Here is a 24725-nt window from a genome sequence, read left to right on the forward strand (position 1 = left end):
AATCAAGGACATCCTATAATTCTAGCTTAAGGTTTAATTAAAACCAAAATCAAACAAAAATTTTCCTAGATTATTCGATTACATTAATTCAACGTCCGTCATTTCGTCCGTCGTGTGTCACAAATATTTACCAGCTTATCTGAAACGCGGCTATGGATTAAGGAATTAGCGCGAAAGCCTTTTTATGAGTTATTCGCATAGTTGCCTGAAGGTTAACGCTATAGTACCTACATAACAATACCTTCTTTATTGGCCTGAACTCTTTTAAATGATTTGGCTTAGAATTTTTTGAAAGTAGGTACCTACCTTGTGCCAGGTACCTACCTGCCACACAGGAAGATAGACAGAAGGGAAAATATTGTTAATAACAAGAATATTTTTTATTAGCATTCACCAATGACTTGTTTTGTAGGAATTAGATTTGCAATGAATAATTTCCTTTTCTTCCGCTCAATTAAAATGACAAAGTCGTCATTTTTAATACACAAAACACCTTGAAAAAAAAATTAGGATTCAATCACCATCTCACGAAATCATGTCTATGATACTAAACGAAAATCGCAGTCTACATACAAGATATGTACAAAGAAATCGTCTTTGACAAATGTATTAAATAGCCTAAAAATATTTATGTTCAAATTTATGTAACTAAATCACTTAATTTAAAAAAAAGGAAATATATAATATTTTTTTTGTTTCTTTGCTCTAGTAACCAGGCCAGATCGACGGAAAGTGGGGAACGGAGTGTCGTAACACTAGCTTCCCTACGCCTACCCCGCTATAAACGTGCTACACCTGGCCTGTAGCCACATACTACGTAATGATACCTCAAGCCAGGTCACACAAAAACAGAGTAAATTAAATGGTCAAATTGGTTAACTTATTATAAAAAATGTCCAAAAAAAGTCTCTTTCACTTGGTCGTATTATGTTTTTTATGGGAAAAGAAAAAGCATCACTAATTTGATTAATGATAGACGAAATCATTGGAGCGTGTACGGACGTTACTATTGGACCTTGACAGTTGACTCTAATCTAGAGGGTGTTTGACTTTAGTTAGTCTTAGATGAACTGAATGATTTGGTACAATAATAAAAAAATGCGACTCTCCGTTTCCCACTTTCCATCGAATTCGGCCTTGGCACCGGAGCGAAGAAATGTATATATAAAATTACATAAATATTCAACCCGTTATAATAATATATATATATATTTTTTATTCTTTGATTTTTAATTCTTATTATATTAATTTTGGTTCAGATTATTATTTTCTTACATACAAACTTAAGGTACAAAGATAAGTTTTAATAGTAAATAAAGATTAAGTACCGCGTGCCAAAATTCCCCTAAATAATTGATAACATACCCAACCCGCATACAAAACTGCAGGGACTCCCCTCCAAAGACAACAACACTGTCTTAATGTATCTATACTATACATAGACTAAAGGCACTGATTTGGTACAATTGTCATTATCTATTAAGAACCTATTTCCTAGGTACTTCTATTCAATTCAATTAAGTATAAAACAAACGTAATAAATTCTTCGTGTAATTTTTATCATTCAAATGAATGAATCCTGTTAATAAATGTCATTCCCAATTTCAGAATTCAATGGATAATTTAATAAATTTAAATCCTGATCTCGGGAAGGTTTTCGCTACTTGAATAGTATTTTAACGACGCTGTAAATAATAATTTACTAAAAATTTACGTTTAACATACTTTTATAATTCAATAGTCACGTTTCGGACTTTATGAATCATTACTATGGATGAATTTTAGAATTAAAATTAAAAAACAGAATAGAAAGATTATTTTGATGAATCAAGAAAGTATGTGTAATATGTGCATTTGTGCATTTAGTTCTGGGTGTATTACTAAACAAATACTTGCATAAAATTTTAAAATGATTAACCAATTTCATGATTCCATTTATAATTTCTGTATAACTCATTCGTATTAATAACTCATGCTTTTTATGTATGTATAATATTAATTTAAAATACTAATCATATAAGAATAAATAAGTTAAATAACCCTATTATTTTTGCTTCACTTTTACTTTGAAATTCTTGTAAACAGTGCGTAATTAAATTACGCCTACACAAGAGACATTTTTCTAGCCCGCATTTTTTTAATATATTCATACTTCGTAGTATAGATCGTTTGAGTAGTAGATATAGGTATTTATAATAAAATGCATAAATATTAATAAGTAAGTGCATACAATACTTTAGTCACATAGCAGGATATACAGAAGGAACCTGGGAATTTAGTATTAAGACATGGAAACGGTCCCATTAAGACAACTCCGTTCCCCCACTTTCCGTGGAATTTTGGAGGCCTTACGTGTTGAGTGGCGGAATTCAGTTTCTCCTATACAAATTATCTTCCGTGACGTTGTGTCCGTGAGATTAATGATTCGCGCAATCAAGGATAACAAAGCATTTTACATTTGTAAAATGTATTTTTTCTCCATTTTCATTTTTAGTGCTGATGTACTCCTTACTCCTCAGTAATTTCCGATGTTTTAAAATATATATACGTAATATAAAACCAGGCAAATAAACTAACGAGTCACTGTATACTACGTGACAACTGGTGGTGGTGCAAACGAATATTTGCAACACTAAAGAAACCATCAACGTTGACGATATTTAACAAACATCTTTCCATAATTTTACAGGTCCGGTCCATGGGAAAAATGGCCAAACTCCCAGGTGGCAAGTTAGAGTACGATTAAAAACAGTATAGCTATGGAAAAATATATGAAACATATTAAATATTTTATACACACCCACATCTTATGTTTTAAAGGCAGAAATTAGGCAAGATATACATATATACTATATAGTAGTAATTTACTGGGCATTTAGTTTTATCTTATCGAATGTACACAGAGAGATAAATCTAATTAGCAAAACTTACATTTGGTGCGTCTAAGAGAGACTTTCTACAAGTACTTTCAGTTGAAATCCGTGTATAATGGCAGCATGTAGGCCTGTAGGCCTATGTCTTATCATTATTATCAAACAATTAATGTTTGTTTATAGTTTCGAATTGATTTGGAAAATTATTGAATGGGTGTATGGGTAAATGTATGGTTTCTTCATGACCTAGATTTAGAAAAATAATATAATATAAATATAATATAAGAAATATTTACAATACTAAGTTAGGTAATTACTATGAAAACAACTTTATATAATGAAATTGAGTATCGGAATTTGTATGTAACTCTGGTTTATTTAGGCAAAACTTAAAAAATATATATATTTTTTAATTTAATTTAATTATATTATATTAAAAAATATATCTAATAAATTAAAAATTACAAAAAGGCCTATAAGGCCAACTTTGTATTAGGTACTAAAGTTTACTTCTATCAATGTGTAAATATATACCGATACTGTAAGAGATATTGAAACAAAAGTGAATTTTAAATACAAAAAACATTTATAATTTTTAATAGGCAATCAATACCTATATTACAGTTAATGAAACGAAGACTATGTATAAGACTTCAATTGAAGCCGATATTTCTTATGGGACATAATAAAAAAAATAGTACCATGACGCACACGCGGGGGCGGTCTGAATAGAAACGACTGTCATTAACTTCTTCAACGTTTGAAGTCATCGATGATCCTCGTGCAAACCCAGCAAATCATTCTATTCTATGTATAAACAACAAAAGGTAAATGGAAATAAAATGGTTTATTTCATGATTTATGTATATGTTTCCCTAATTTGTGTCACCATGAAACGGTTGTTGCTGAATAAACGACTAAACTTTGGGAACTACCATTTAAAATTAGAATAATTTGCGTAAATTGAAACCTATAGGTAATTTACAATTTTTATCTGTTTGTCTGTGCGTTGGTCCAGGCTTATCTCAGAAACGTTGTAATTGCTTTAAATACAATTTCCGCTATAGTATTTTGGCAAGCTTTCCTTAACATTTAGTGTCTGTTTTATTTAAATTGGTTCATAAAGAAAAAAGTTATATAATTATAAAAAAAAAATGTTGTGTAACATTAGTTTTTAATAGTTAGTGTTATTAGAATACAGAAGTTATTCAGATTAGTTAATAGTTTTGTAGGGCCGAACCCGTGATCGGGTCGCTAGTTTTGAAAAATAGCAAGTTACATGCTATCCCCTGGGTATATTTAATAAAAAATAGTAATTTAACATCCATTACGTCAAACAAGGTTATACTTTAAAGAATTCGCTATCACAAAAAATGATGTAACGTTCCAGACCCATTATCAGGCGCAGAATCCTTTTAATCTTCTGTCGTAAACGGAAATCTCGCTCGAACGCTAGTACTATCATTGCGCTAGCGATATCCACTTATACATGTATAATGCTGGCAATAACCTTACATATTATCCTTTACGACGACGACGAGCTAATACTACTTGTCGCCAGTCAAACATTTAGAGCTGTGGGTATAAAAAAAGGACGTGCTCGGCCGACACGCGTTTTGTGCGCGCGCGCCGGGAAAATCATTCGATCGTATTTGCCGCTTGGGTCGAACGTCGGCCAATTGGAAACTGTCATCAGGACGATATATATTTTTTCAATTTCACGTCAATAAGTAAATTTATTATTTTTAAAATGAACCTAGAACCAATGTAAAGTGGTTGTGCGAGTAGCTTCATGGACTTCTGGATATAGTGCTACGGAGTTGAAAGTTGCATCCAAATGAAACCAGGAGTTGTATTTGATGGACATTACGAAATTTATTTACGATGTTTAAAATTAAAAAAGTTTTATTAAAACAGAATATGTGGACGTTAGAATTGTTTTTATAAAAATAGTGATTTTCGCGGGTGATTTTAAGACAGTAGATTATAGCGGCAAAAGTACAAACAAACCAAACTAGTCAAGATGATGTCCAAAAAGCAATTAGCCTGCATGCTGGCATTGCACATAGTGTACCTGCTGGTCGGTGCGAGCATATTTTATCATATAGAGAGCCCCCTGGAGGTAGCTCAGAGAGCCGAAGAAAAACTGGAAAGACTTGAAATCCAAAGTAAGTCCATTACAAACACTAACTAACACCTATTACACAGGAAATGTGACCTTAAAACTACTTTAGAAATTGTATCATATATGCTTTAACTTCCAGTCTTCTCTCGTCCACCATTTAATTGCGAAATCCGTCATTTATCTAGAGCAAGTGTCAGCCTGATAATAAATTTCTTATTAATTGAATTTTATTTCTGTTTTAATGTGAATTTGAATGTCTTATATTAGTATTTTATTAAAATTTTATCAAAATTTAGGAATAAAACACATGCGAAAGCTTACTAATTTAATTAACTCTTAGAAATTCTAATAGTAAATTAAATTAATATATAGTGTGTAGTTGTCAATGCAACCTTGCTATCAGATAAGTGAATAAATGCACTTTTCAATATGGACACTCCGATAGTTTACATTTATCGATCCACTTAAAGGATTGTCGACGAAGTGATGTAAGTGTAACCACGTAAACAATGGAAAATGTAACAATTTTTGAGTAAGGAAATACTTTGATACAATTATAATGTATAGGATATTAATATAATTTGTATTTATCGTTTTGTTATCATTTTTTTAAAGTGACACTACTTATTATTTTATTATTCTGAGTGATATATGCATTCACAATCATCATTTTAAAAACGTAGAGTCCAATTATTTCATTTTTCTAATTTTGTCTTATAAAATAATTGGTGCGCGCGTTTTATTAATATTAAAGGATGGACCGAGCCGGATATAGACGTGATATTTTCCATATAGGGACCAGTATTATTTATACAAGAATGTAACAAAGTTATCCAAAGATTTATTGCTTTCGTTTGAACGTGATAGAATGAAACATAAAATTTCAAAGTTTGAAGTAAAGCATCCAACCTAAAAACCAAGACAGACAGATTTCTTATATTTTATATTTATTTGTATATGTCACTATGTATGTATATAATTCATATTTTGGCACAAATATTAATTTTAGCGAACTCTTCATGATATTTAGAAAATGACGACACTAAGAAAACATCTTGTTATTGACGACAAGACGAGTAATACTTTAAATTATCACAAATACATTCAAAAAGATTCGCCAAAAGAAATTCGTGACTTCGCGTTCAGAGTCCGCCACTTAGATGAGTTAGCAATGTACCGAAAATTGTTATAATTACGCAAGCCAATAAGTAAATAAATAAATAAATATATGAATTTGTAGTTTCGTTCTCCACCAAAGCATGAGGATCCCCCGAAGGGCATGTATGATTGATGAATGATGAATGATGAGATGAATGAATAAAGAGGTTGATGACAGTGGACGAGGCGAAAGAGGTATGTAGAGACCGTAGCGTTTGGCGCTCCGTTCTCTCTGACTAACTATAGATACGTCTAATTATAATACAAGAGAATGAATTTAAATTAATTTGCTTGGACGAAAGTGTAAATGTTAAAAAAAAAACAATTTATACAGTTATTAGTTTGTTAAATATTTCATTTATAAAAATATATGATTTATTTTTATTAAAAAGAAAACAATTTTATTATCTATATAATATAATATAATATCGACGTCTCGTCGTTCATAGAAATAAACAACATATAATACAATTCTAATCTTTCTCTCTCTCTCTAAAAATAAATATAAGGACAAAAATATCTTTATTAGTGCTGTTGCAACAATTAATTTATTTAAATTATACGTTGTTACACTGTTGAAGATAAATTATCGATACTATTGCCAATAATGGTAATAAATGCGATTGCAAAACCTACTATTTGCAATTATACTGATTTACTAGGAGGAGATTTCATCTAGTTATGCTATGATAGAAATTAGGATTTTTATCATAATTGCGTAAAAGTTATTATTTTGGTATTATTATTATTTTTATATAGAGGGCGGCCCGCCCGCGGCTTCGCCTGCGTGAACTACGTTATTATTAATTTCTGTCTCCATGAGTACCTACGTCTTATAAGTGACGTCCATGTAAAATTTGAGACTCCTAGCATTTGTAGTAACGAAGTTTCATACAAACTTTCAACGCCAAAATCAAGCCCTTAGAAGTCGAATATTGCAAATTCCCGTCTTAGCGAGCACCTACGGCCTATAAATAACTCCTATGCAAAGTTTCATATTCCTAACACATGTAGTTTCTGAGATTTCGTGATGAGTGAATGAACTTGATGATTTTATATCTATAGATATGTTATTTTGTTTATAATTACATAAAATTATATACATTGTTGGGTTGTCTTGTAATACTAACAAAATATAGACACAGGTCTGAATTAAAATAAATAAAATAATAAAAATAAAAGCTTAATAAAACTAAAGAAGACAGTAGTACACAAGTAAATAACAATATTTCATGTAACTAAAAAGTACAGTATCTCATACGAGTACATAGCAGGATAGGCAGAAGGCACACGAGAACCTAGTGTTAAAACATTCCGTTCTCCATTTTTTAATTTATGGAGGTATTTGCCCCGTTACCAGAGTGGGAATCGCACCCACAGCATCCGTTTACAGTCGCATATTTGTGCATCTGCACCTCAGCAGCTCTAAAATATTTTTGATATATATGTAAATACTAGCGGCCCGCTCGCAGTTTCACCCGCGTGAACTATATGGACCGTTTATTTTGAGAGTGGTGTAAGTCCATTTTCTTTTGTTTCGAGAAAATTAAAGATTAGTATGTCGATGATTATGCAATTTCATTTACCGACCGATTTTAAGTTGTTCAAAACATGGGTTTTTTTTGAGAAATTAAACACGGACTAGTTATATATAAAAAAATTACATTAAATTAAGCATGAATTACGTGATAGCTCATTTTTCTAAAAATGGACTTACACCACTTTCAAAATAAACGGTCCATATTATTATTAATTTCTGTCTCCATGGTTACGTCCTAGTGACGTCTATGCAAAATTTGAGACTCCTAGCATTTAGTAACGAATGACAAAGACAAATGTCATTAGTAACGATGTTTCATACAAACTTTCAACCCCAAAAACAACCCCTTAGAAGTCGAATATTACAAATTCCCGTCTTAGCGAGCACCTACGTCCTATAAGTAACTCCTATACAACATTTCAGATTCCTAGAATATGTAGTTTCTGAGATTTCGTGATGAGTGAGTGACCTTTCGATTTTATATATATAGATGATTAAAAATACTGAAAAGTATTTAAGATGAAATCGATTCTTCGTTTCTTCGTATTCGTGCTACGTATATAGTATACTATGGATTACAAACATATCTATTCTATTGTTATAATTTCCGCGAGAAACAATGAAAAAAAATTAATTGAAAACGTGAGCAAGTATAGCGGCATAATTATTGAATCATAATTATAGAGAATTTTGTAATTTATTATGTTATTCTTAAATACTTGCATGAGAGATTTTCCCATTTAATGGAGAAACGAGAAAATCTTACAAATGAAATTGTTTATTTAAATCTGCCATTTCTAATCATTATAATTAAATATTAGTTTTGAGGCTTCATTATTAATTTTATATTATAGTTTGTCGTTTCAGTATGTTTCAGTTCTATATTTTTATCCTAAACCGTTTAAGTAACTGCCATGTCTATAAAATAACCCTTAATTAATTATTTAATTTTTTTACGTTCTTTTCGATATTTTTGCTTCGTATGAATACGAAAAAAATTGCATTATTTTGCCTGCTACGCTATTTTTCTTCCAACCTACGTTTGACTCTAAAATTACTTTATATCTAACGTATCTACGTACGTCGAATGATAACGTAAATAAATTCACATGTAATTTTTCTTTACTAAAAAAGCTTAACAATGTTTGCTTAATTCATGAGTAATAAGTGTGAGTGTAAATAGCACAATAAAAATATACATTTATCTTCTGATAAACCAGTCATTTTCAGTCAACAAACGTAGAAATTCGACGTTTGCTGTGTATTATATATATAGATATGCCTATAAAATGTTTATAATTAATTTAAAAGCCCGGTAACATGGCAAAAGCGCTGCGTTGAGTTCCGTTACTCAACACGCAATATCCTAAAAATTCAGCGGAAAGTGTCTTAGCTCTAGGTTCTCTCCACCTACCCTGCTATATGCTATAGGGTGGAGTTGAAGGAAATTAAATAAAAAAACAAATTTCCTTTCACTCTTTAGATTTGTGTCAGAATACCGATTTGTAAGACAATTGCTGTCTTAAGAGTTACTTTATAATAATATCGTTAACTTGTTACATTCAACTTTTAATAATATTTTAAATATCAAAATATTTTTTTAAAAACATTAGGTTGATTATTAGGCTAAATATGTCTTTACAGTGCGATGTAAATACCTAAGTTGATAAATGTGTTTATTTTCTTGGATATGTAATCTAAATTAAAGTTGTCACTTTTATTATCTACATATCTGCGCTACAACAGATCTAAATAATAATATGTTTTGTAACTTTTTTTTTGTTTTTTATAAAAAAAAAGTCAATGAAAATTGGGACAGATTTGAAGTTAAAAGGAAGAGTTATCAATACATGTTAATTTAATACGTATAAGTAAATTTTACGTAGTTATATTATTATATAAGTGAAAAAAAAACATATAGAAACTACCTCACGCACAAATCTCTGAGCCTGGCGCGTCATATACGTACTATTTAAATATGTCTTATAAATTTGAGTATAAACATTGAATAACATTTATTTATTAATAATAAAATAATATTAATAATAGTATCTCGAATTCGGATAGAAAAAACTAGTCTCTACATTAGATTCTCTCCGTATATAATCCAAGAGAAGAAGAGAAATCATTTCACGTCAAAGATAAATTTAAATTTCTTTTAGATAGACAGAAAAGCCTAGTTTAAGACATTCCACTCCTCACTTTCCGTTCCCCAATTCTGGGGGCGTTACGTGTTAAGTAAATGAACATATTAAATATTTCATGTCTTCGTGTGGGAATCGAACCCACAACCTGTCGCTCTTACAATTGATAAATCTTGATAACACATCTATTTTATTTAGATCTATTACAACATCTGTAATTTAATCAAATCGTTTGCAAACAAACGTGTGATATCTTTATTGTATAACTTATTTATCTTTTTAATTATTATAAAATATAATTTAGTAACTAAGGTGGTATAAACGCATCTTGTGACCTTCGTAGCGCAGGAGCACAAGAGTGGGTTCGATGAATTCCACCACTTAATACACAATACATCAAGAATTCCATGGAAAGTGGAGAACGAACTGGAACGTGTAAATGGGAACAGAGTTTTCCAAATATTGGTTCCCCCTGTCTAACCTGCCATGTGCGGGATACAGCATAAAGCTACAAAAAATATATATTTGTAGTTAATGAAATAGCAAGTTTGAATTAAATAATAACAACGAAGATGTTTCTACAGTCTAGAACTATGAATTCTAACTAAATTTGTCTAATTTATTGGTTTACATTATATAGTTTTAGTACATTATTAGTGGACCCGGACGCGACTACGCCTGCTCGAACTATAAGAATATTTTCGCGTCGGTCATACTCGTACTATGCCGCCTGAAGGCTAGGTCATTTGGAATCAGTGACATCTCCTTAATTATTTATTAGAATGTTCTACAGTAAACTATAATTTCAATCTAGATAAAATGCTAAAAGTGACTATTATATTTATTTTCATAAGGATGAATATCCAAATGTCGCGGTAACGGTTGCGTAGCGACGCGACGGTTGTTATTAACATGGCAGAATAAATTGCATGTCAAATTAGGAAGTACTTTAAAATATATAAGTATATATGTGTAATGTAATGTCATATAGCCTATAGCACTTCTGAAGAATGCAGCTTTCATACAAAACAAAAACAATGTAAATCGAACCAGTAGATCCAGAGATCTTAGCGTTCAAACAAACAAACAAACAAACAAACAAACAAACAAACAAACTCTTCCGCTTTATTATATTAGTATAGATTACATCAGGATAGAACTATAATATAGAGAAAAATATTTTCCTATTGTTGCTATTTTCGCCTGCAACCCTATATGCAGAACTACATACAATTTTCTATTCCATAGGACATTACCATGTCAGTTAAGCACAGTATCACAAGAACACGTTCATTAAAAATCCAATCACCTCACAAATTATACAAATGTTGTGGCATTCCATACATAATTGAATAGTTTAGAAGAATAAGAACTAACAAAAGGAAATTATAACTCATTATTATGGAGATATATGGTATTCATAGCGAATATTATAATAATTATTAAAATTTAAATATTGCAAACAGAAAAGATACACGTGTTTGTGTTATTTAAATTTTACAATTATGAAAACTTTTTCTAATTCAAGTGTGTGACTTTAAACCTGGCTGGTAGCCATTTGCCAGCCATTTGAAGAATATTTATTTAAATTTATATTTTCATTTTTTCTCTCTGGTGTCGAGGCAAAGCGCGGCCGGTTGAGGGAAATTCGACGGAAACTAGGGAACCTGTTGTGTGCGGGATACAGCGTGAAGCTGATTAACATTTATTCCGTCATCACAACATAAATTAAATGAATTCATGAATTAAAAGATCAAATTTTTATATTAATTCATGAAAATTAGAAAATTAAATTATCACTATTTTCACCTAATCTGTTTAATAAATAACGTGTGAAAATAAGAAGTGAAGAATGGAGTGTCTTAACACTATATTCCTTCTACCTACCCTAACTATATTATCTATATAATATAGTTTTAAACGAATTTACCTATTAATAAGTAAATAGTTAGTTCCATGAAAGTTTATAATTGTACAGTAGGCGTTATCACTTTAAGAGCATCTTACATTCATTGAAGGATATAAACACTTAACACTCTTGAAAAAGTATTTTTGCGTCATTACATTTTATTGTAACAAGAAAGATATGTAGACAAATAGAAGATACAAATATGACCCACTCTTGATTTTTTTCAATCATACATTCTAATGATGTCATAGTTTTTTTTAATAACTAGACTATACCCGCGGATTCGCCCGCGTTGTGAATTGACAATAACTAAAATTGGTAGTGGTATGACATATGACACATTCTAAGTTCAGGAGGTAACTCCTACTCCCCATTTATAATTTTTGACGTAGAGAAATACCGGGCATTGTGAATGGAGAGCCATTTCCCATTGTGTGACACAGAGCCTTCTAAGGAGACACATAGTTGGTGACCTCGTCTCGCTCTCGTATGTCATCACAAGCAACACGCACTGGTTAAAGACTTTCGTCTTAAGATACGGGAGAGAGATGATGAGAGAGGGTGTGTTGCTTTTCTAAGCCGGGAACACATGGATAGAAAATGGATATTATATTTTAATTCTTATTTACGTTAGGCTTTCGCATAAAAATATCGGGAAGCTTTAAATAAAGTCGTAACAATTTTAAGTACAGTAGCAATGATTGTCATTGTCGATAGACTTTATGGGGTATAAATATCTTAATAGTAGGTGAAGATAGGCTTGATTACCTTAGTCTGTAGAACTTTACTACGTTACTATTACCATATCGAGTACTAAAGATATAAAAATATTCGACCTAAATATTTGTTTAAATGTTCATTAAAATTTAAAAACTATTTGATTTCCAATTATTGTTACATTATGCCAATATTTTCCATCTGTGGCGTATATATATATACAGATGTCTAATTTATTTACGACAAAACTAGACTAGTAAATTGGTGAAAGGCAAAAACTTTCTTACCTTATAAAAAAAGTAAAAATAATAATACTAGGTTAAACTTATGTATTTCCAGGATATTACATCATAATTAAGTAAATACCAACAAAAAAATTTGCAATTGTTGAGGCCAAAACAGTTTTAAGCCGGAAATTTCTAGACACCATTAGCATTCTATAGTCGTGAAAGACATGAGGAAAAATCTGGTTGAGGACATGTCGGAAGAAACAACGTCCTCCCGCACTAAGTTCGCTGAATCTTTGATTTATGGACGGAAAAGTCACGTTTCCTCATTACTAAATGATAGTACGCACTGTAATAGCTGGTTAATGGACATTATTTTCTCTTTCATGTATAATACATATGTGTTAATGTTGATTGGAATCATAAAAGTTTGTACTCAACAGGAATTAAAACTTATCTGGAATTTAAAGCGGAGAATGGAGTGACACGAAATTTAGTATCTTCATACTAAATGCTCTCTGCCTTAAGAGGAGAACTGCGTGAAACGAAGTGAAGAAAATAAAATTTGTACCCATTTTCCATCTCTTTAGAGACATTCTGGTCTAAGTTCAAAACAACGCTACACTGTCTTAACAACGCGGGGAAATACATTTATTGTGTACTTACCTACTTAAATTATCGTCAGTTACAATCAGACGCAGACCGGACTAATTCTTGTCGTTAGTCATTCGGATAATCGAAAATACGGATAATCGGAGTTATAAAGAAAAGCTGGTTTTGTGCATATGTAACACAAAATTGTTAAATGTCTATTAAAAGCAACAAGTACATAATCGCGGTTGATAGTCCAAATAATTGCTAATCCGTATAATTGAGGGCCGGATAATCGAGTTTCTACTGTACTTTTATTAGATTGGATTGTATCTAAACTTCAAAATGTATTGGGGTCTATATTCCTTTTGTCATTGCCGTAAATTTTCTTTTATTTTAATTAATTAAACGGCCACGTAATAGATATTTATATATAATAGTTACTTATTATTTCCAACATTTTATTATTATATTCATAGTTAATAGTAGCTTGATATCATTGCAAACTGACTTTTATTTTTTATGCAAATACCCGCCGGCCTCAAACGCTTCGTGATCGGAAAATTAGGTCTTTAATTAGAGTTGTCGTATGTAAACGGAACATGCATAGAGTTTAATAAGAATATTAAATAAAAAATAGATTTTGTGGTCATTAGTTTTTATATCGGAATATATGTATTGGTCCGTCTGTTAGTCGTTTGGGCGTAACGATTTACATATGTATAGTCTTGTAAATTATTATCGTACTTTTATATTTGGCGCTTTTTCCTTTTATCTATTCAGTAAATTTTAAAATTAATATATGAAATGATAATTCTATATTACAGTAAAACATAGATATATTATAGTAAATATACCAATTTTTAGTTATAATATGGTAAATTCTAAAATTTAAAATTGATATTTTAGAAATAGTAATGTATGTATAAAATAATTATTTTTATCTTAAACTTCATGTGAGTTTTGTTTGGTAAAGTAGATTGAAAACTTTAAGTACGAATAAGCATTCCTCCTCATCCCAGAATAAGTTCCCATTGAAATACTTCCATTTCACACTTTCCATAAAATTCCCTAGGCATATCGTATTATCGGGTAAAAGAGTATTTTTTTAAAAATAACATAAATATATAATATTCATCTATTTAATTAATTGTATATATTGGAGTATATATGGTATGCTATATTATTATATGGTTTATATTTTTATGTATTTTTTTTTTTATTTCTTTTATTTATAATATCCGTAATATTTTATTATAATGATATATTATATGTATAACTATTTATTATATGTATATTTATATATTTATTGGATGTGTATGTATGTATATGTATGTATATTTTACTTCTGCACACCTGCATACTTATTATCCCACATGACAAGGTCGGCTGGGAGAGAATGCTTTTAGCGTTAAGCCCGCCTTTTGTACATTGTTTTTTTGTAATTTTGTGCAATAAAGTATATATAAATAAATAAATAAATCGTATTGAGTAGCGGAACACAACGCCGCACTTCGTAGAGACAACTTACTGTCATTACTATTATAATTCGGAAGCAAAATCTATTTACAGCGAAATACATATCTAAGGTGCTACTTACGTACCATTGTTATAAACGTCTTCGTCACTTACTATGTCCTTATTGTAAACGTAAACATTTAACCTCTAATGATGAGTAAGTACCGTCATTTGAGATATATTTAGTTATTTAACTAAATATTTAACTGTTATCCTTCAATATACAAAAGAATTATTTATAACCTAATAATGTTCCATAATGTAATACGGAAGTTAAAATAAGTAAGGATTAAGGAAGGCTTAACCGGAAGTGGACGGTGGCAAATTTTTAAAGTCATTCCAAAATTCGATGATTCATTATGGTGTGAGAAATATTTTAGTAAATTATATAAAGTGACTTGGAGTAAGCGCGTTCTACAGTGGAGACCACGCCTCGGCAAGCGTAATGTAGGACGTCCTCCAGCTAGATGCGGTGACGATATTCGCAAAGTGGCGTGCCATTGGAGAGGCCTATGTCCAGTACGAGGACAGCCTGATGATGATGATGATGATGATAAAGTGACTTTAATATTTTTATTTATTTTTGGTTCTCTTAATTCCCCCCAGTGAAATCTGATGGTGTAGTTGTTAGGATATCAGACTTGATTTTTTTTACTGGCAGAGAGAAAGCGATATCCAACTGTCCCACTATGGCCTCTAAAGCCTTAGCTAAAAGATCCTCCCCTACAACCATGGCATGGAGTGAGGCACCCGTAGCAGCTATATTATAACCATATTTTTTAAAAAAGTAAAAACTCTTTCATGTTTCATATATACAACTGTACATACATACACACATATATGTAAATAGTACTTAAAGAGGATAATACGTATTTATAAAATAAGTGTCGTAATTAAATGGCGCCTATCAAATATAATATACACTCTAGTACTTCAGTTTCTATTGAACGAACAAAGGCCAAAACACTTGTTGTTGTGTTACAAATATTTATAGTAAACAATCCTGTCTGAAATTTTATTCATAATTTCACTATATTGATTTCCAATTACAAATATTGCTGGTACTATTTTTAATAATATTAATTACAATCATTACAGTTGAAATAAGTTGGGCACAAGCAACGCGATGGTGTGTAGGTTCGATTTCCACTCGAGAAAATGAAATGATTAATATTTTTTATTTTTTCACCTTGGTGTTGAGGCAGAGCGCGGTGTTGAGTTCCACAATTCAACATGCAATGCCCCAAGAATTTGCCTGAAAATTGAAAGCGGAGTTAGTGTAGCACATACCCTGCTGCATGGAGGATGAAGCTGAAAAAAAATTTTAAATTTTTTTTTTTTCAATTTCCAAATAATTATTTATATGAAACATCTAGTGCAGTGCAGCTCCAGGCTAGCCTGGCCTTCATCATGATCTTGACAGTGACTCCGACCTTCACCAAGTACTCGGTCAATTCAACCGCATAAATATAAATCGATTTTATGTGTATTTGATGTTAATCACAATGACTGCCACTCCTTCTTTACAGGCGTGTATAAAAATCATTGAATACCCCCTCTTTAGTATGGTAAACCGCTTAATTGCTTCCGTGACCGCCGCTGAACTTACGGCGGTGGCTCCATGATTTATTTACATAGAAAATATCTAAAAAATATCTATATTTATTAGCGAATTTAAAATACTGATCTATTATGAATACAACAACGTTAATTGACAAAATTGCTATAAATTACTGTTTAAAACAGTTTTGTCAAACAACGTTCTTTAGAATAGTATATTATTTTTATTTACAAAATGAATGAAATAACACAAATAAGTTACGGGAAGCTTGCCAAAATGCTTGCAGAAAATTGCAACTGAATAGGTTAAGCCGTTACTGAGATAAGCGTGAACGAGCACACAGACAAGCAGACAGAAATTTTGAAAGCGCAAAATATGTACATAATAGATGCTAATCAGGAAATATTAGTTTTTAAATATATTAAGCAAAGTGGGAAAACGTTAAATGTGATACAAGAATGATTTATGTATATCTTAATTAGGTATAACACTGACAGCAGGATACTTAATCCTTGTAAATCTTGCAATTTATACATATGTATGATATGTGAACTTAATCTGCGTGCCCTAGATCAAATGTACTGAGATATTATAGCTGAATAAATTTAAATAACAATTGTATTAATAGTTTGTTGTTAATTAGAATTTAATATATATAAGTTAAGTATTTGAGTAAGAAATGAATACACTGATACTTATATGACTAACTTAATTCAAACTTAACAAAGAAAGTAAAAAGAAAAAATATGTTAGTTTGTATTTCTGATATCAAAAATTTAAAATTGAATGAGAAAAAGAATCATTCTTTTTTCGAAATATAGAACACAATACAAGTAACATGTATGGAATTAATGTCTATTGAATGTAATGCAGGATAGCTGCCAGCTAATGTAATAGATTGTACCATTGATTTTGAAAAGAGCAACTGTTGAGTTTCTTGCCGGCTCTTCTCAGCAGAACTGCCTTCCGAACCGGTGGTAGCTTTTTGTTCATATGTTCATTCGACTATTCAAAAGTGCTTATTATAAGTTTATTTGAATAGCGAATATTTTGAATTTGAATACAAGATACAGAACATACACAATACAGAATACAAGATTCGACATAATAAAATAATAAAGAAAAAAAATGTAACTTTCTATAGATACTTTCCAAATCTAAATCAAATAAAAAAATATTGGCTCGGCTTAGCCTACGCTTGACTGTCTTCACAACAGCAAAATCACCAATAATTTAATTATTACAAAACTAATTTTAATATCACATACAAAATGACCAGAAGTTATGAAAAAAAGACAATCTGTCTAATTTGTGGGGAGCGGACCATAAAATTGTCTTCGTAAAACTGTTAAGTACCTAATTAAAGTTCAACATGAACTCTTTGTCGTGATTTAGCAATTATTCTAATACTTTGTTTAACTAGATCCTAAGTGACGATAACTATAGTTATATTATACACAATGTATTAGGTTATTAACCATAAATATCCTTGTTATTCATAATTAACATAAATATTTAACCGCAAATAAGTAATGCTATTGTTTCTTCTTGTATAATAATTGAAATGTTTCGCATGTGGTTACGTCAACACATCAATTATATTGATTCTTCTACAGAATGAGAATTGTGCTAAATTTGGATATTTCAATATTGCCCAATTAGAGGTTTTGTATGAAACAATGATAATACTAGAAATTGTTTGTTAGGTAATCTGTTTTTACTTCTATTGTTAATTTTGTTTGCCGTCTCTACTACCGTCAGGCAGAGTTGAGGGCGAAAATTTTATTCATATTTTTTATTTTTCATATAAATAAAAATACTTTTGTGTGACAATTATCTCATACAAGCGGACGCGCGCAGCTTCGCTTGCGTAATTAGGGGTGAATCCTAATAAACCACGAAACATGTGTTGAATGAAATATTTTTAAGAGTCAAAATTCAAATTTTATAAAAATCGGTGGCGATTTAAAGATTTTTCCATACAAATTTTCAACCCCTTATTTGCACCCTTAGGGGGAGAATTTTAGAAAACCATGAAACATGTGTTCAATTAAATACTTTTAAGAGTCTGAATTTCAAATTTTATAAAAATTGGTGATGATTTAAAAAAAAATCTATACAAACTTTCAACCCCTTATTTGCACCCTTAGGAGGAGAATTCTAGAAAACAATGAAACACGTGTTCAATTAAATACTTTTAAAAATCAAAATTTCAAATTTCATAAAAATCGGTGCCGATTTAATTTTTTTTCCATACAAACTTTCAACCCCTTTTTCGCCCCTTTAGGGTTAAAATTTTTCAAAATCCCTTCTTAGTGGATGTCCAGACTACGAAAGTAAACATCTGTCCAAATTTCACGTTTCTACGCACAGCGGTTACGGCTGTGCGTGCGTCTTACCTCAGTCAGTGAGGACAAGTCCTTTTATATATTTAGATGATAGAAGTATGACCACATCTTGACGGTGCCTTTTTCTTTTAATTAGTCATTTGTACTTTCAAAGAAAATTTACTAAAACGATTTCCAATGTAATTTCAACCAAATATAAATCTTAACAATAGTATAGAATTGATAATTGTGGAGGTAAAGTCCCCAAAAGTTTAGGAGCCTTACCTTGAAAATCGGTATAATGTAAATATGTATTGATTATAATCAAATTTAAATTACACTGAATGGAATTCACAACCTGATACAGTAATAATTAATAATAATAAATATCACATATTCTTTGAAAAATATTACTAAACTATATATTATTTAATTTTTCCAGATCTCCTCTACGAACACTACATACCAAACAACCCCGACAAACAAGACAGTATTTTGCGTAAGCTGTCAGAATATTGCGGTAAATCCATGTTCAATTACACCACTGAGGATGCAGAGCCTCCATACAAGTGGGACTTCTACCATTCCTTCTTCTTCTCTTATACTGTCGTCAGTACAATTGGTAAGTTTTTTTAATAAAATTTTTTTTGGGTTCACTCTGTATCGCGTATGTAGCATGGTAGGCAGAGGGAACCTGGAAACTAGTGCTAAAACACTCGGTTAAGAAACTCTTTACATGAATACCTTCCTCATTTTCACCAAAACAAGGAAGTATAAATAATAAATAATTCATTTCCCCGAGTGGGAATCGAACCAACAACCTGTTGCGTTGATAGTCGCACGCTTGCCCATGCGCCACCGTCTTTATTCAATAATTAAATTATTTATATAGTAGAGTAGATTATTAGTTATATTTTATAACAAAATAACTTTCGTCGAGTGTAAGATGGATTAATAAAATATCTCCGTTTTGCTTGGGAAGGCAATTACTGATCTAGTTTATTTACTAATTTGTTTTTCTTGAGCTTTTAAGTAAATACTACAAACGTTTCGACAGCATTTCCATTTGTTACTTTATTCAATAATCGAAATGCAAAATTCAAAAAGTATTATGAAATTCAAATTACATTAAAACCTTTTCTGTTCATAAATATTTGTGGCCAATGAACCGTTACTTAGGAGTTTCACATTTCATAACGCCATTCTATGAGTCAACAAATAATAATTGTTGACTATAAAATTTGGTAAACAATGACCAAATTTAGAATTGTTAGAGTTACGATATGTCTGTTAAAACATGACTAACGTTATATTAGAGACATAGTAATAAAGATATATGTATGTGAGAGAAAGAGGTATAAAATTATAATCATGACACTGCTAGAAGCCAAATTCTATGGAAATATTGTGTAACAATGGCTTTTATTGTTTTTAGTCATTTAGTTTAGTCATAATAAATTAATTTTACGTTATTTCCAAAATATCCGGGTAGGTAAAGGGAACCTGGTATTGAAACAGTTGGTTTCTCACGTCCACCACACGCAAAAATTAATCATTTCCCGGAGTGGGTATCGAACCCACACCCATCCAGTCAGACGCTGTTGGGTCCCGATGACCTCAACATTGATAAAACTATAATATAAAAAACACATAGTATTTATATGACATATATTATTGAAAATATATTTATAATTTATATATTAAAATATTTACAGGTTATGGAAATCTAGCACCAACAACCCACCTGTCGAGGATATTGATGATATTCTATGGTTTGTTCGGTATCCCCATCAATGGTATCTTACTCGCTAACCTCGGTGAATATTTCGCACTTCAGGTATTAAACATAAATAACATATTAATTATGTAATATTTAATTTTCGTTGATAATTTCTGAAAGAGGATTGTTTACTATTCAAATTATTTTTAACTCTTATAAAGGAAAGGGATAATTACTTTTATACTAAAATTTTAGCTCAAACACAAAAACTATTAATAAAGTAATTGTATGTTTTAAGCACGCTTATCTTAGGCCGATCCTTATTCGGAAGGAAGAATTGCTTTCCTTTCTTGCTCTGGCAAGACAAAGTTCGGCGTTAAATTTCGCCACTATGAAACGCAATACCTATCTGGATTAAAACGAAAAGCAAAGATTGGATTATCTTAACACTAAGCTCTCCATACTTACCCTGCCTAATTCTGTAGTTCAAAAAAAATTTTCCTCCCGACTAGGATTTAAACATGCCACCATATCGGTCAGTCAGATTGTATTACTATTGATACAAATTGATCGACTAGTTGATCGATTAGTCCATTTAATATAATCATTATTTGAACAATTAAAAACAATTACTGTTACTTTCCAGTTGATTGCAGTTTATCGAAAATACAAAAAGAAAAATGAGAAACGAGCTGACAAACTCGATTATTTCTTCCACAACCTTGGCATGTTGGGTCAAATCTTCCTTTATTTAGTGCCAGGATTTCTATTCTTTATATTTTTGCCTGCGTGTATATTTGTTGTTTTTGAAGGTTGGGACTACGTAGCTGGAATTTATTATGCTTTTGTCACTTTAACTACTATAGGATTTGGTGATATTGTTGCAGGTATTTATATAACTGTTTCAAATTATCTAAATTTGTTAATTTTCATATAGTTAAATATATTTTATATTGTGTAAATTTATAGTAATATATTTCTAAATACACTTCCGTTTTCCTGAAGTGTATTAATGGGAACGGAAACGAAGTGTAGTAACCCTCTCCCTAATATAATTATTTAAACAGAATGATAATATTAATTGATAAATAATTATGTTTTCAATTGCCTAATTAAAACGTTAAAATACTAAAATTAAAACGTTATTTTTAAAATTTCAGGAACAATAAACAACGGCTTCAAAGACGGTTATTTCCTTGCTTATCAAATATTTCTCATAATATGGATTACCTTCGGCCTTGGCTATATTGTGATGCTTCTTGGTTTCATAACAAGCGGCATGAGATCAGAACGAGTGCATCGATTAGAACAGAAATTTGCATGTCAACTGAAATCAACGCAAAGTAAAATTTTACAAGGATTCACGAGAGATATTGCCGTCATAAGGAAGATAATAAATGAAGCTAATCTTTTGAAAGTAAAGGTAGAGGAGATTTATTTTATAATACTTTATAGTGTACGAATTAAAAAATATATATTGAAGTACCGTTCTAATCCAAAATAATAAAATAAGAAGATATTATATTGTTAGAAAACGGAAGCGGTTAACGTTTTTAAAATAAACACGATAAAAATAATAATATTCTTTATTGCACTAAAAAAATACATAATAAACAATATATAGACATTTAGTGTACATACCGTCTATATGTTTTTAACGTACTCGGATAGAGGTTCCACGTAATTATAATAAGTGACATGTAGCTCAATAACAACACTACACACTGGATACCTTCCAATCAGGGCTTCCGCCTTCAAGCAACTGTGTCCGTTTGACACAATTCCAGTGCTTTTATTGTTTTTTTTTCACCTAAATCTACCCACTTCTACACTTATACACTAACAATATATATTCGAATAACTATAGTCGAATAGAATAGAATTTCCAAGAAGATATACATACATATTACAAATTAATGTAAATGATATGGATTTTTAATTTTTAATTTATTTCCAGCCTGTCTACGTGGATACGACTCCACATCTATACAGAAGCGCCAGCTGCCCCACTCTCACATTCGATATAACACCACGAGAAACTGTTGTCAAAAGAAAGCGAGCTAACTCAGAAAACATACAACTAAGCGCTAAAGATATGCTCCGTATACAATCAGATACAGATTTACTTGGTATTGATAAAGAGAAAACGTTTACAGCATCTGCAATCGTCAAACCTGTTGAATTATTAGCGCGAGTTGTCAACGTTCTGGGTGGGTTTGAAGCGCAACAAGGCAGGGGTATTAATATATTTGACGACGAACATATTTTGGCAAGTGAAAAACCCCCATTATTTAGTATCGGTCAAGCGTTTTTACCAAGCGCTCCGATGAGAGCCAGAGCTTTAAGTGTAGCTGTGCCTAATTACAGAAAAGAATCGGTTCAGAAATACGATCATGACTTCACATGGACTAACGGGGATACTGCTGAGAAATATAGAAAAGAAGCTAATTTGCGTACTGGGAAATTGTCCCTTCCCACGCATGTTCCACCAACCGATGATTCACAACCCAGAAGCTTGTTTGCAAGGATTTTCAGAAAACAAAGCTCGAGTGATAATCCCGCAGAGTATATTAAAAATACTATGAAAGGCAGAGTAAGCAACGCCCAAGGCTCCACAGAGAATATTAAAGAAAAATCAAGACGTGGAAGTATTTTCCCTACATTTGGCTTGAGCGAAGAAACGAAAAACGATGTCGATGCTTATAAGGAGAAAACTACACGCGGTCGTTATAGTATATTCCCTACATTTGATTTCTCTGAAGACGAAGATCGGGCTGCTGCGACGTCTTATCAGCAAAGACCAAAACGACATAGTATATTTCCCACATTTGACTTCAGTGATCCAGAAGACAACGCGAATCGTTACAAAGAAAATACAAGACGAGGTAGACATAGTATTTTCCCAACTTTTGATTTTAGCGATCCCACTAGCGGCGATGACACTGTAGACGAGGATGAAGTGCGAAAATATCAAAATAAGACTAAGAGAGGTCGTCTCAGCTTACTTCCTACATTTGGCAGATCCAAGAAAAGCGATGACGATACTATGCCGGAAAGCTCCGACGAATTAGTCAATTATAAGGAAAAAACTCGTCATGGTCGCAGGAGTCTGTTTCCTTCATTTGGCAATAGCAGAAAAGTTAGCACGCCAGAACAAAGTAGTAGCGACCTTGAAGCCAGTATTAGGCAATACCAAAATAAAACAAAAATGGGTCGAAGCAGTCTGTTCGCTGGCGACGTTAAAAGCTACAGACAGTCAACAGAAAACGAGGATGACAATGTATTTGTTAGCGAATTAGATAATTATAGAAACAGAACGAATCGAGGCCGCCCAAGCTTGTTTGATCCCGACGTAAATCTTTCAAATCTTCCCGAATCCGAACAGGTTGAAGTATTAGAAAATACCAGTGTAGCTGATTTACTGCGAGCCCTGGCTGTCATAGACACTGTTACTCAAAGCGATGACTTATTAGGTGATTCTAATAGTTCAAGACGTCGCGGATCCATTAGAAACGACTTTAACATACCTCCTCTTAATAAAGATATGGAAGAAGGCATAGGACCTCGTAGAAGACGCATATCTACACGTACTGCAGCTCAACAATTTACCCCAACATTAGCAACAGTGGTTGCTGGTGCAGAATTACAAATAACTGCAGCTGCTCAAAGAGAGAATAGAATGAGCATGTTGAATCAGCCTCCGCCGCCATATTCTGAAAGTGCTGAATCCCAACCAGTTCGTACAAGACGGTATTCTCCAGCGCCAGTAGATACTAGCAGATCAGTTACTGCACCCGTCCCGAGGCTTTACTCGCGAATACGAAAAGATTCAAGCACTTCGAATGTTGGGGAAAGTTCTAGAAGGAACAGCCTAACAGATATAGTAATAGACAATAATAAGGATAAAACTTAAGTGCCTTTTTAGTGCAATTATTATTAGTAGTAAATTATTAATTTATTCCTGAACAAGATACCGTCCAGTTTAACCGTTGTTTCCTTGTGACTTGCTGCTATGTTTGTGTATATATTATAGGCGATTTATTTATTTTGTGTTTAGTTTAAGAAACAAAATAAAATAAAGTATAATATACTACTTTGCCATGAATGTATGAAAATATTAAATTGTGATATTTAATATGTTACAAAAATAAACTATAAGAACTTACCACATTCCATTAATTACGTAAGTTGTGACGTCACTTAGGAATATGTTTAAATATTTATAAATTTACCTAACGTGCCTTCTTTAACTTTAACATTATATATATTACGTAAAATTGAAAATATTTAGTCAAAAAAATAGTTATTATATAAA

General features: G+C 31.4%; 2 protein-coding genes across 3 annotated transcripts in view; one reads left to right on the forward strand and one right to left on the reverse strand.

The window, feature by feature from the left end:
• Positions 1–22091, reverse strand: part of LOC146530992 (putative ATP-dependent RNA helicase DHX57) — a 34856-nt gene extending 12765 nt beyond the window's left edge. The window contains exons 1-2 of the mRNA XM_085199150.1: positions 22052–22091; positions 21641–21737 (exon numbers count right to left, since the gene is read on the reverse strand). The gene's annotated coding sequence lies outside the window, so the exon portion shown is untranslated. The remainder of the gene's footprint in view (positions 1–21640; positions 21738–22051) is intronic.
• Positions 4363–24667, forward strand: Ork1 (open rectifier K[+] channel 1). Of its 2 annotated transcripts, none has more exons than XM_085199151.1 (6): positions 4363–5041; positions 19133–19312; positions 20406–20527; positions 21057–21297; positions 21571–21833; positions 22368–24667. In XM_085199151.1, exons 1-6 carry the CDS (start codon positions 4897–4899, stop codon positions 24321–24323), a joined length of 2907 nt encoding a protein of 968 aa, XP_085055277.1. In that variant the 5' UTR covers positions 4363–4896; the 3' UTR covers positions 24324–24667. The 2 variants fall into 2 exon arrangements, with proteins under 2 accessions (XP_085055277.1, XP_085055278.1); XM_085199152.1 differs by lacking the exon at positions 4363–5041 and adding an exon at positions 5448–5530.
• The last annotated feature ends 58 nt before the right edge of the window (positions 24668–24725 follow it).

The sequence above is a fragment of the Heliconius melpomene genome, chromosome 16, assembly GCF_056956725.1.
Source record: "Heliconius melpomene rosina isolate 202511_hmr_F chromosome 16, ASM5695672v1, whole genome shotgun sequence".
Classification (NCBI taxonomy): domain Eukaryota; kingdom Metazoa; phylum Arthropoda; class Insecta; order Lepidoptera; family Nymphalidae; genus Heliconius; species Heliconius melpomene.